The following is a 12,744-nucleotide window of genomic DNA, read 5'->3' as shown; positions in this document are numbered from 1 at the left end:
TAGCTCGCTAAGGTAGATATTAGTTTGCGTTTTATCTTTTGTTTTCTTTGTAACCAATTCTGCCCATTGTGTCTTGTTATTTGTAATCACTAAAAATCTTTCTTTCTGTAGTTAATAAACTTGTTTTATTGTTTTATCTGAACTAGCATGTGTGTTTGATTGAAGTGTTTGGGAATCTCTATTTGGGATAACAAGATTTGTACATATCATTTTCTATTAATGAAATGACGGACTTTCTATGAGCTTGCACTACTGAGCCAGTGGGGTAACACCGTGGCTTACTGTTCTGGGCTGTCGTATGGAGAGTGTCACACCTGGTATGTACAGTTATTATTATAAGAGAGAAAGTCAGATTCATAAATCCAATATTCTTCAACTTCACTGCTTCCATCAGAGATCCCAAAACCAAATTGTCTTGAGGGCTATGCTATTCACCTCTAGAAATGGCCTTTCCAGAACTGAACACCACCTTCTATCACCACACACACACACACACCCAAAACAAACTCAACACTAACTATATTCCAAACGCAAACCATGTTATTTTCTTCCTTAGTGAGTCTCCTGCATACGGTGGTAAGTAAGGTGGGTTCTGAGGATGTCTGTGTGTACTTTGCAGCAGTGTGGTCAGTAATGAAGACAGTTTGCAAATGATAGCGAATATGTAACATGCAGACATTACGTAGAAAGCGTGTTTGGGTGGTGGTGGGGAAGTAATTTGAAAAGGTCTTGAGCTTATTTGATCTCCATTCTTATATACTATAGTGACAGGTGTTATAGAAATACCTGAAATAGAAGATGGACAGCAACATTGCAGTGTTTGTATTACAGCCTCAGGAGCAACCTCAGGACAACATCCCTTCATCACCTGAGTGTCAGTATAACTAGAGACAGCCCTTGAGCCCAGCACAGGAACAAAATAAATTAAACACTAAATATTGACAGCTGTTGATCTCAGTGCATCTGTGCACCAGGTAATAAAAACATACAGCTAAGCAGTAGGGCAGGCAAAATCAGTTGTCATTTGCCCTCAAACTCAGTCCCTGCCCTCTATTCCCATACAGCGTGAAACTCACCACATATAGAAGACCAAGATGAGTCCTATGCTTTGCTTCAGGCCCCATTTAATGTCTCAAAATGGGGCTTAAGTGGGACTTAAGCAAAGCTTAGGCCTTATGTTGGCCCAAGGTGAATGTCAGCCATGGTGCTCTATTGTATACAGTAGTCAGATAAAAAGTGGTGAATTGCCACAGGGCAATTTGTGAGATTCAGCTGGATTATTACAGAACTACACAGAGCACATCTCCACAAACTGCATCAGTTCAACACACTTTTCAGATGACAGAATTGTGTACTGCTAACACATAAGGTAGGTGATAGCTAATCTGAGAATGGAATCACATAAAACAAATACAGGAGAAGACAGTGAAATGAAGACAAGTGATTCTGACACTGACATCACCCATGAGAGCTCTCTTATGTGAGATGATGTAGCCCAGCTGCACAAAGTGATGCTGTGTATGATTAATCATTTCCATTTCCATTTCCTTAATATTTGTATCAGCTTGTCAGTGAAGAACTCAGTCAGCGAACAAGCATAGCCCAAGCTAGAGAGCAGAGTACTGGCTTCCCTAGTTTAACTTCTCTCCAATTATTGTCCCCTTTCTACCCTCCCAAGATCAAAAATTTATTTTAATAGAAAAATTATTTTTAAAAACTGTTGTCTCTGATCTCTATCTGGCATTAAGATTATGACAAAACCATATGGACATATTTGGGTTCCAAATAACTATGTTTAGTAATTATATACAAATATACAAGACCTAGCTACGTATATATACACTCTTACTGTGTACTGATCTGGTGGCTTCTGTAATAGGAGATGGTGAGCACCACTAGAGGGCTCTCAAACTATTTAAAGGGATATTTCCCAATTCCTATATACTACATAAACCCAAGGAAATTAGCAGAAGTAATTGATCTTCAGCGCCTAGTCAAACAGATCTAAGTCCGGGTCAGATAACTTGTTGCAATTCTTCCATTCTTTCTTGGGAAAATCAACTTGGTTTTCCTTCACTTTGCTTCTCCCTTATTTCTATTATTTTTCACTTGATCGTTTCATTCCTCACTCAGGCAAAACTTCCAGTTCAGTCAATGGAGTTTTGCCTGAGTAAGGAGGATAGGATTGGGCTCTGAAATTGATTTACTGCAGGTTGGAAAAAAACAAAGAGGCTTGGTGGTGGCTTTGACACTGTGGTATCCTGTGTTCCAAATATAGGCCCTGATTCAGCACCTTACTCCTAGTCCTTCTGCTGTCTTTTGTAGGTAGAATAAAGTTTATTAACATGAAAAAAAGGAGTACTTGTGGCACCTTAGAGACTAACCAATTTATTTGAGCATAAGCTTTCGTGAGCTATAGCTCACTTCATCGGATGCATACCGTGGAGACTGCAGACGACATTATATACACAGAGACCATGAAACAATACCTCCTCCCACCCCACTCTCCAGCTGGTAATAGCTTATCTAAAGTGATCACTCTCCTTACAATGTGTATGGAAATGGCCCAACTTGATTATCATACACATTGTAAGGAGAGTGATCACTTTAGATAAGCTATTACCAGCTGGAGAGTGGGGTGGGAGGAGGTATTGTTTCATGGTCTCTGTGTATATAATGTCTTCTGCAGTTTCCACGGTATGCATCCGATGAAGTGAGCTGTAGCTCACGAAAGCTCATGCTCAAATAAATTGGTTAGTCTCTAAGGTGCCACAAGTACTCCTTTTCTTTTTGCGAATACAGACTAACACGGCTGTTACTCTGAAACCTGTTATTAACATGAGTAATTCTTCTGACACTTGAACATGTTTCAGTTCACTTCCTATTGATATTACAAAGCCATTTTAATCTGATACGTTGCAAACATGACTGTAAGTAGGGCAAGAATTGTTTAAACTGCTTTACAGTAATGGAAAAATATTAGGGTGGATTAATACCTGCCATCGGGACTGCAATTGTTGTGCCTTTTTGCTTGTATTACCTGTATGTTAGTTCAGTTCTCAACATCTGCCTATTACAATCCTATTATCCAGTTTCTACCTGGAAACTCTGGCAGCATGTTGGAAAGTTAGTGGGCATCTGGTCTTCCTTATTCTTAATAATAAATAATCATTAATATGTCACAGCACATGCCAGAATGGGCAAGTAAATTTCCAACTATTGGGTGAATGTGACCTTCACAAAAATTTTGGCTGTTTTGATAAAAAGGTCCTATTCAGCAGATCATTAAGCAGTACTTGTCTTGTATGTCATTCTTCTCTACGTACAACTATGAAGGGCTTGGTTCACCCTACCAACTGTATTTTCCAACACTTCTCCCACTATTGGCAGATTTCCTCCCCCTTTCTGGGGCAATCAGCTCACTGTGGTTGTCATAGGGCAGATCAGCTGCCAGGTGATTTCAGCTACACTGTAAATAAGCGAGTCCCATGAGTCACTCATGATCTTTTGCCACCTTACATGGTAGTTGCTCGGAGTCAGTTCAACTGTTTTGTCTGACAGAACCAAAATTCAGGCAAATAATGTAACAATTTAACTATTCTTACCCCATCGGAACAAACAACATCCATTTGTCCAGCTAATCATTTAACAAAAGAAATGGCCATACCTTAACACACATCCAATCCAGACCCTGTGTAGGTCAGCTAAGTGATAGCACGAAGTATTGGTGTGGAGAAAGTCATGACGTAATGTCTTTCAAAGCGGATAGAGGGTGAGGTATTCACAGTGGTCCAGAACGGATTGTGGGTAAGGGGAGGTGTGGGGGTAGCACAGAATAACCATGTGCAATTTGCTTATTTAGTGCAAGTTCTTTATCCTTTATATCATAGAGATAAAACTCGCCAGTTAAGCACTAACACTTGGGTTGCTATGAATAAATGGAGAACTCCTGTATTTGAGACATGAGAGTGGTGGCTAGAGGGACTTCCGATACTTGAAAAAAAGTAACCCATACCTATTCATGGCATCCAGGTCTTGTAACATGTTGGGTTTTCTTAAATGCCTTTTCAAAAAGCCTACCCTTTCATACTCTGGAGGAAGCATTTAGCAGTGCTTATAAAATATCAGTGCTCCTCAAAGGGAAGATATCAGCTACATGGGGCACACCTAGAGTGCATTTTGCCCCATGCACCTGCTGAAGTGAGCTATAGCTCATGAAAGCTTATGCTCAAATAAACTGGTTAGTCTCTAAGGTGCCACAAGTACTCCTTTTCTTTTTGCGGATACAGACTAACACGGCTGCTACTCTGAAACATGTGTTAAGTGTTAAAAATAAAGATTTCTGTTTACTCTGGAGAGAACCACTGAAAACTAGTTCACAGTGGAAGGCAGTAATAGAATGCCACCCTCTCTATTCAATAATAGATATGGCCATGTCTATTAGAGTAAATGAGAAAAAACTAACAATAGAAAAAGAAGGCAGAAAAATATTTTTCACCATATTGAATATTGTGTTGCTCACTGATGCATAACAATATATTTTCCATTGTGGCTTCTAAGACCAGCCCATGCCTTAAAACCTTCAACTCCTCCCTCCACCCCCCGCAACTCTCAAGAGTTTTTCCACCTGTGGTTAGTTTCATTTTCTTTGCTTATTGAAAAACTAATCTAAAATGCACTAAATTCTCCCCAACTGGGGGGGCTGGTCCAGCTGCCTTTAAACAGCAGTGGGAGTACTGCTGACTGTTTGCATCCAAGAATGTCAAAGAAGAATCAGATTCTTGCTTTGATCAGAATTTACTAAAGCCACATTATAGTATGTCAAAAAGTAAATTTCAGACTAGGACCTTTTTGGCCATCCCTCCAACAACTGGATGTAGAACTCTCCCAAAGACCCCTCTCCCATCTGACTTACAGATAGCTGTTTTCTAGGGCTCACCCTTGGTGTCTGATTGGATCTCCAGTTCTGCCTTGCTGCACCAGACTAAACACCTGTGGGAGATTTGAGCAGAGAGAGTTAACTGTTGAAAATCAAGTAGGGATTCTGAGTAAAATTTTCAAAGGCATCTAAATGATGTAGGAGCCTAAGTCCCATTGATTTACATATGTTTCATAATATTTACCCTCTGTGCCCTTTCAAAGACACCGACAGTGCTAACTTCACAAAGAAAAAACATACAGCAACAGGAAGTGGTAGTTGTAACATACCAGAGGTAAGCAAATGCAAGTACAAATACAATGTTGCAGCTCAAGCCTCTTCTCTGCAAACCATGAACGTTGAAAAGCCTATACCTGCTATATAATTTTGTATGGTTCCAGAAAGCTGTTAAGGAATACTTGATCTTTCCACAACTATAAGGTTAAACAAGTATTTAGTCGGAAATACAGTTTGGTTTTTTAGTACGATACAATAATACACGAGGTATTTGCTGGAATTAATATGGTCCCTGATTTTTCACTTAATTACAAAGAAATTTCATAAAGTGGAATGTCTTAAGTCATTTGCATTTTCCATAAATAACCAGCTTAAGTGACTTACTGATAAATGTCTTCATCTGTTACTAGCGTCTGCATGCTGACAGAACAGGGTTCTTTGTCATTCCAACACATCATAATTACCTCTCTCAAAGTGAGGTTTCTATGGTAACATTTGCATTTATTAAGGCTGGATATAGTATTGTAGCTGGACTTGTATGACTCCTCCACAAGCGAGAACAGGCGTAGGAAAAAAAAAAATCCAAAACTGTTCTTATTTATGGACCAGGCATACCAATCCTGCAATAGTTATATCTGTAGTTAAAGATGCACTAGCTCAATCTGGAAAATACCATTACTTGACTCTCAAGAATTCCTATAGCATGAGAGTATTGCCTGGTCAGAGACTTTGGGGTTTTTTTTAAATGGCTTATTTTCTTGCACCTTTGAAAAGAAAAGCTGATGCAAGGGCCCAACACTACTTGGATTAATTTAAATAGGAGTTGAATTAGGCTCTGAGTGAATATTGTATTATGTAGGCAACCTGGACATTTTAACTATAACTGGAATTTACTAACGAGAAACTGAATTTCAGTTTTATAGCATACTTTACAGAATTCAAATATGTAAGAATGTAGTGTACACTAACATCATTACCTTAGGTTGCCATTATATATCATAGGTATGACACCCTGGCACCCCAATATTCACCACTGACATGTAATTAGGATATGTTTTGTACAAAGAATGCCTTATGAGGTATCATTCCAGAAGTCTTGATCAGCTAGACATTGATCTCGTTGGATAGTATATGCTATCGTTGTATAGGAAGTTATGAAGTTTGGCTGTGTACATGTTACTGAAACATGTTGTGAGGTTGAAAACACCCACAAGCAGCCTTTAAGGTACAACAGTAAAAAGGCCAAACAATGTTAATGGTTTATTGAGGAAATGTACAAGCACAGGGATTACCCCAGGAATTGTGTACAACAGAAAGCTCTCAGAGATAGCACTACACCATGGGAACTATTCGACCCAGGTCACAGCAAAAGACCTTTCCAGCAAGTGGAAAGAAGATATAAAAGGGGGAAATGACATCATGATGGTATTGCATTCTCCCTACAACTACACACCTGGAAACACCTGAGGGGCAAGGACTGAACTGCGGGAAGTGATGCTCCCAGGCTAAAAGGAATTTCTAGCCTGTATATAAAAACCTGGGAAACCCACGCTGCAGAGCCAAGGCAACTTGTGCCTTAAGAATCTGCCAGCTGGTTTATCACTCAGGGTGAGAATTTGCTAATTCACATCCTACCTATCTAGTGTGTTACGCTCAGTTTGTGGTTTTGTTTATTTACTAGGTTATCTGCTTTGATCAGTTCGCTATGACTTATCACTTAAAATCTATTCTTTCGTAGTTAATAAACTTATTTTATGTTTTAATTTAAACCAGTGAGCTTTGACTGGAGTGCTTGGGGGAAATCTCTGCATGGTTACCACAAGTGTGCATTGTTCTCTTTACATTGAGGGAGAGGCAGACTGGATATTAAACGTGTTTAGTGGCCAGATTTGACCAGAGCAGGACCGTACTGCTTTGGGCTCCCAGGCTGGGAAGCTGGTGGTTAGAGAGCCTGCGTGTAACTGCACCTGGGCGTATCCCTACCTGTGTGAATGCTGGTGAAAGTGCAGCCTGGAAGGCTTTGTAGCTTGCCACAGCAGTACAGTGTGAGAGGGAGCGAGGTTGGTGGGTCAGGGGTTCAGTGGTACCCCAATTCCAAAACACAAGAGAGCCAGAGCCAACCCAGAACAGCCAATAGATCAGCAGGCAGGGCAATGACCAAGGATGGAGGAGACCCACCTTCAAGTCCCTGTTCTGAATTAGGCAGAGCTGGGACCTGAACTTAGGTATTCCACACTGCCAGTGAGTGTCTCAATATAAAGCTATTGCTATTCTGACGTGGGCAATATGCCCCTTACTGATATTGGGTGTTCAAATGGACATCTTTCCACAAAACCTTTCAGTTTTGACAGAGAAATGTTTTGTAGAAAAGTTTTTGTCCAGCTCTAGGCCTATACACCACCAATATCTTATTTAAGCTCTCAAAATATGACTTGATTTAGCGGTAAGTGGTGCAGGGGCCTTCTGCACAGGGGCAATTTTCAGAGGGTGCATTTCAATGGCTGTAACTCAAAAGAATTTGGATCAGTAACTCCATTGTATGCAAATGTTCATGGAAAATAATGACAGAATTCATCTGAAAAACAAGCATAAAGACTAGTCAAGTGAGTTTCTATTCAGCATGCTATGTATGCTGGGACATTCCATGAAATAACATATCAGGTCATTCTTGTCACTGCCGTAAAAATATTCAAACCAAAGGAAGGAAAAAATCAGAGCTCAGACAATGCAAAGGCCATAGGGCATCCTATCAAAAGAGTAAAGATGCTGCATATGGTTAAACGCTTATAGAATCACAGAACCATAGGGTTAGAAGGGACCGCAAGGGTCATCTAGTCTAACCTCCTGCCAAGATGGATTGTTGTGTCCAAACCATCCAAGACAGATGGCTATCCAGCCTCATTTTGAAAACCTCCAGTGAAGGAGCTTCCAAAACTTCTCTAGGCAGTTTGTTCCATTGTCCTTCTGTTCTTACAGTTAGGAAGTTTTTCCTGAGATTTAATCTAAAACTGCTGTACTGTAGTTTGAATTCACTGCCTCTTGTCCTGCCCTCTGTGGCAAGAGAACAATTTTTCTCCATCTTTTTCATTGCAGCCTTCCAAGTATTTGAAGACCACCATCATATCCCCCCTTAATCTTATCTTTTCCAAACTAAACATACCCAGTTCCTTCTGCTTTTGCTCATATAACTTGCATTCCATCCCTTTGATTATCTTTGTCACTCTTCTGTGGATCCTTTCCAGTTTCTCTACCTCCCTTCTATACATTGGTGAGCAAAGTTGGACACAGTACTCCAGCTGAGGCCTAACCAGTGCAGAGTAGAGTGGTACTATCACCTGCCATAACTTGCATGCTATGCCTCCATTAATGCAATCCAAAATTGCATTTTCTTTTTTTGCAACAGTATTGCATTGTTGACATGTTGCAGTTGTGATTCACCACAACTCCCAGATCCTTCTCAGCAGTGCTGCTGCCAAGCCAGTTATCCCCCATTCTGTATTTCTGCATTTTTCTTCCCTAAGTGTAGCACCTTACATTTGTCTTTGTTGTCTCTAGTCCAGTTTTCCAATTTGTCAAGATCCCTTTGAAATTTAGCTTTATCCTCCAAAGTGTTGGCAACCCCCCTAGATTTGTGTCATCTGCAAATTTGATCAAAATGCTCTCTATTCCTACATCCAGATCATTAACAACGTTGTTAAACAACACCAGACCCAGAACAGATCTCTGTGGAACCCTATCTGAGATCTCCTTCCAATCTGAAATCATTCCATTAATAGTTCCTCTTTGTTTGCAGTTGTTTAACCAATTATCTGTCCACATAATGGTAGCCACCAAGCCTGCATTTCTCCAGCTCACTTATGAAAATGTCATGTGAGACTGTGTCAAAAGCCTTGCTAAAGTCCAGGTATACTATGTCCACTGCATTCCCCCTATCCATCAAACCAGTTACCTTGTTAAAGAAGGAAATCAAGCTGGTTTAGCATGATTTGGTCTTAGTAAATCCATGCTGGATGCAAGTAGATCACTCCTTCATCCTCCAGGTATTTGCAAATTGAATGTTTTACACATTGCTCTAGTACAGTAGTTCTGAACCCATGGCCTGCAGGCCGTTTGCAGCCCAATCAGCACACAGCTGCAGCCCATGTGACATCCTCAGGGCCATACAGTTATTATACATATTGTGTGGATGTGGCTCACCTAACAAATACAGAGTTGCATATGTGGCTCACAATGGTAAATGGGTTGAGAACCACTGCTCTAGTAGCTTTGCAGGTATTGAAGTTAGCCTGACTGGTCTAAAACTCCCCAGCTCCTCCTTTCTCCCCTTTTTAAAGTTGGGCACTATGTTAGGTCCCGGAGGACTGGAAAAGGAAAAGACTGGAAAAGACATGTCATCCATGAGTTTTCAAGTATTATTGCCAGTGGCGCAAAGATTTCTTCTGCATCCTGGGATGAAGAGCATCAGGCTGTGCTGACTTGAATTCATTCAAATGAGTCAGAAGATCTAGGACGTGTTCTTTACTTATCCTGATCTGCATCCCTTCCTCTTTATAGTCTATGATAACTGTGGCCAGACGACTGGCCACATTATTTTTTTGTGTGAAGACTGAAGCAAAGTAGGCATTGAGCAGCTCCGTCTCTTATCTTCCGTTGCCAGCTCATCTTCTCCATTGAGCAGCAGACACACATCATCCCTGATCTTTCTTTTTTGTCTGACATATTTGTAGAACCCTTTCTTGTTGTCTCTAACATTTCTTGCTCACTGTAACTCATTCCTTGCCGTGGCTTGCCTGATTTTTATCCCTACATGCTTGCGCTATTCCCATGGACACTTCCTTGGTGACATGCCCCTCCTTCTATTTCCTGCATGTATCTATCCCATTTGGTTTTTAGATAGCTAAAAAGCTCCTTGGTCTCCTGGGCCTCTTCTTCTCTTTCCTCTGCGTTGGAATAATTTGATATTGAGCCTCTAGTATTATACCTTTTAGGAACTGCCAGCCCCCTTCATCTTCTTTTCTTCCTAATTGGTCTTTCCATGGGACCTTGCCTACCATTTCTATGCATTGGTTGAAATCTTCCTTTATGAAGTCCAGTGTCCTTGTTTTGCTGTTCTCATGTCCTCCTTTCCTTAGGATCTTGAATTCTATTGATCATGATCACTTCCTCCCAAGTTCCCGACTACTTTGCTGTAATAGTCTTCCAACAGGTATCAGGGAAATTAAAATCTCCCATTAATACTAACTCATAGAATCACAGAACTGGAAGGGACCTCGAGAGTCATCCAATCCAGTCCCCTGTGTGTTAGCTAATCTTGTTACCTGCTTGAAGAATGTCTCATCCATTTCCTCTTCTTGATTTAGTGGTCTGTAATAGATCCCCACCATAACATTACTACTATGCTTTTTCCTTTTTATCCTAACCCAGATACTCAGTAGGGCTGCTGTTCACTTCCTCTTGGACCTCGGAGCCAGGGGTATATATTCTTGACATACAATGACAGTGCCATGCCTCCTCCTTTTTTCCCATATCTATCCTTCCGGAACAAGCTATATCCCTCAATGCTAGTACTCCGAACGTGGGAGTTGTCCCACCAAGTCTCTGTAATGCCAATTAAGTCATAAATTTCTTCATATACCGTGATTTCTAGTTCATCCTGCTTGTTCCCTATACTCCTTGCATTGGTATACAGACATTGAAGATATTTTGCAGACTATCCTGTTGTTTTTCTTCTTGCCTCTTTAATGCAGTTTCCAGTCCCTTCTCCAGAATTTAGCTCCTTCTCCTTGTCTTCATTACTTGAGCCTAGATGCGCATTGGCTGGATTTTTGTCATCATCCCCCCAAAGACTAAGTTTAAAGCTCTCCTTATTGTGTTAGCCAGACAGCATCCAAAGATTCTCTTCCTAATATTTGGTAGATGGAGCCCATCCCAGCACAGTAACCCTCTTTCCTGGAACATCAGCTCATTGTTGAAGAAGCTAAAGCCCACTCACAAACACCACCTGTGTAGCCACACATTTACTTCCACGATTCAATGGTCCCTGCCCGGGCCTTTTCCTTCACCAGGGAGGATGGACAAAAACACCACTTGATCCCTAAATTCTTTATCCTTCTTCCCAGGGCCACTCAGTCTACAGTGATCTGCTTAAGGTCATTCTTGGTGATATCATTATGTATTCTCAAGAAATAAATGGGCAGCTTAAGGACAATCCAGTGTATGCAGATCCTGTCTTTTAATACACCAATAATTGCTAAGATGAATGACAGGAAGCTATTTGGAACCATGGGAGATCAGAATAAAAGGGGAAAACACTATTTTTGAGATTCTAATAAATCGCATATATGAAGATTTGATTTTCAAACATTTCTAAATGTAAATCTTTCACAAAAATGAGAATGCATTTCCAAGAATCCTGTCAGTAAGCATGAACAAGAATTAGAAACCCAGAAAAAACCCCAACACAATTCTACCATACAGAACCTCAATTAGAAAGAGAGAGGAAAAAGTTTTTTAATCAAATAGTGTTAATATTACAATCCATCAAAAAAGTAAATGTATTTGTTCAGCTGTTCCTTGGTTAGTTAATGCTTTCATAAAAATGCCTCAAGTTTAAGACCTCTGGGTTATTTCCAAGAAATTAATAAACACAGTTTCGAGATACAGTTTATATGTGCAAAAGCTCTGTGTGCGCACTTGGGATCAGGATCCCTGGCTCACACAACTGGGATCCCACACCCAATCTTGGAATAACTAGGGGTACCTTAAAAATATTACTTATCTTTAACAAAATCAAGAAGCCATCCTATTACTAACTCTGTACACTTGGTGGTTCTGGACCGGAGATGGTCAGGAAATTTTTGACAAAACTATTTTAATCAGAAAATACCGGTTTATTAAAATCAAAATTTATTAGTTTCTATGAAACCTTTGTTGGGAAGGTTTCTTAGGTCCAGGACAGAATTTCTGGTCAGACAGAGAGAGAACCCCCTTCCCCAACGCAGATTAGCGTATAGCCTGGGAATTAGGGCACACATCAGGGATGTAGGATTCAAAGCAATTTGAGCAAAGGTCACCCACATCCCAAGTGAGTGCCCAAAGCACCAGGCTCTTGGCTGTTCTGAGGACGGGGTGTCTGCATCCATTCTCTCTTTCTACATTTTGAAAGGTCTTTGTTTCACTCTAATGCAAAATAAGAAAAACATCTGAAATCTCAATTTTTCTCATGATGGGGAAAAAAAACCATTTCCTGCACAGCTCTACTCTGGATCATTCTAGGTAATACATTCAAGTTGCAAACAATACACTAGAATCTGAGAGAGGCTAAAATATGCTATGCAAAATGGTCATAAAAGGGAAACCTCAGGGGACTGGGAAAAAGGTCCAGTCCAGTGAGATAAGTTATATATTTGCAGCTTTAATCAAACAAACAAAAAACTGCCCAGACCAGTGCTAAAATTTATGTGCAAAATGATGGTTAGGACTACTTAAATTTAATCTACATCCCTCCCCAATGAAATCATTCTCATACCCTTCATATATAAGATACTCCCTATGCCATATGTACACAATCAAACTATCTCACTGTGCTT

General features: G+C 40.3%; 1 protein-coding gene across 2 annotated transcripts in view; it reads right to left on the bottom strand.

Moving 5' to 3' along the window:
* LOC144265614 (uncharacterized) overlaps positions 1-12,744 on the bottom strand; it is a 41,707-nt gene that overhangs the window by 23,141 nt on the left and 5,822 nt on the right. Inside the window, exon 1 of one of the 2 annotated variants that reach the window (XR_013346324.1) lies at positions 4,940-4,968. Coding sequence is in view for 1 of the 2 variants with exons in the window: in XM_077818380.1 (XP_077674506.1) it covers positions 4,940-4,992 (53 nt within the window). In the remaining variant the exon portion in view is untranslated. Of the gene's footprint in view, positions 1-4,939; positions 4,993-12,744 lie in introns of those variants that run through there. The other variant, XM_077818380.1, reaches the window with a different exon arrangement.

This window comes from Eretmochelys imbricata, chromosome 6 (assembly GCF_965152235.1).
Source record: "Eretmochelys imbricata isolate rEreImb1 chromosome 6, rEreImb1.hap1, whole genome shotgun sequence".
Taxonomy (NCBI): domain Eukaryota; kingdom Metazoa; phylum Chordata; order Testudines; family Cheloniidae; genus Eretmochelys; species Eretmochelys imbricata.
Note: the sequence above shows the minus strand (reverse complement) of the source record. Positions and strands in the feature narration are given on the sequence as shown.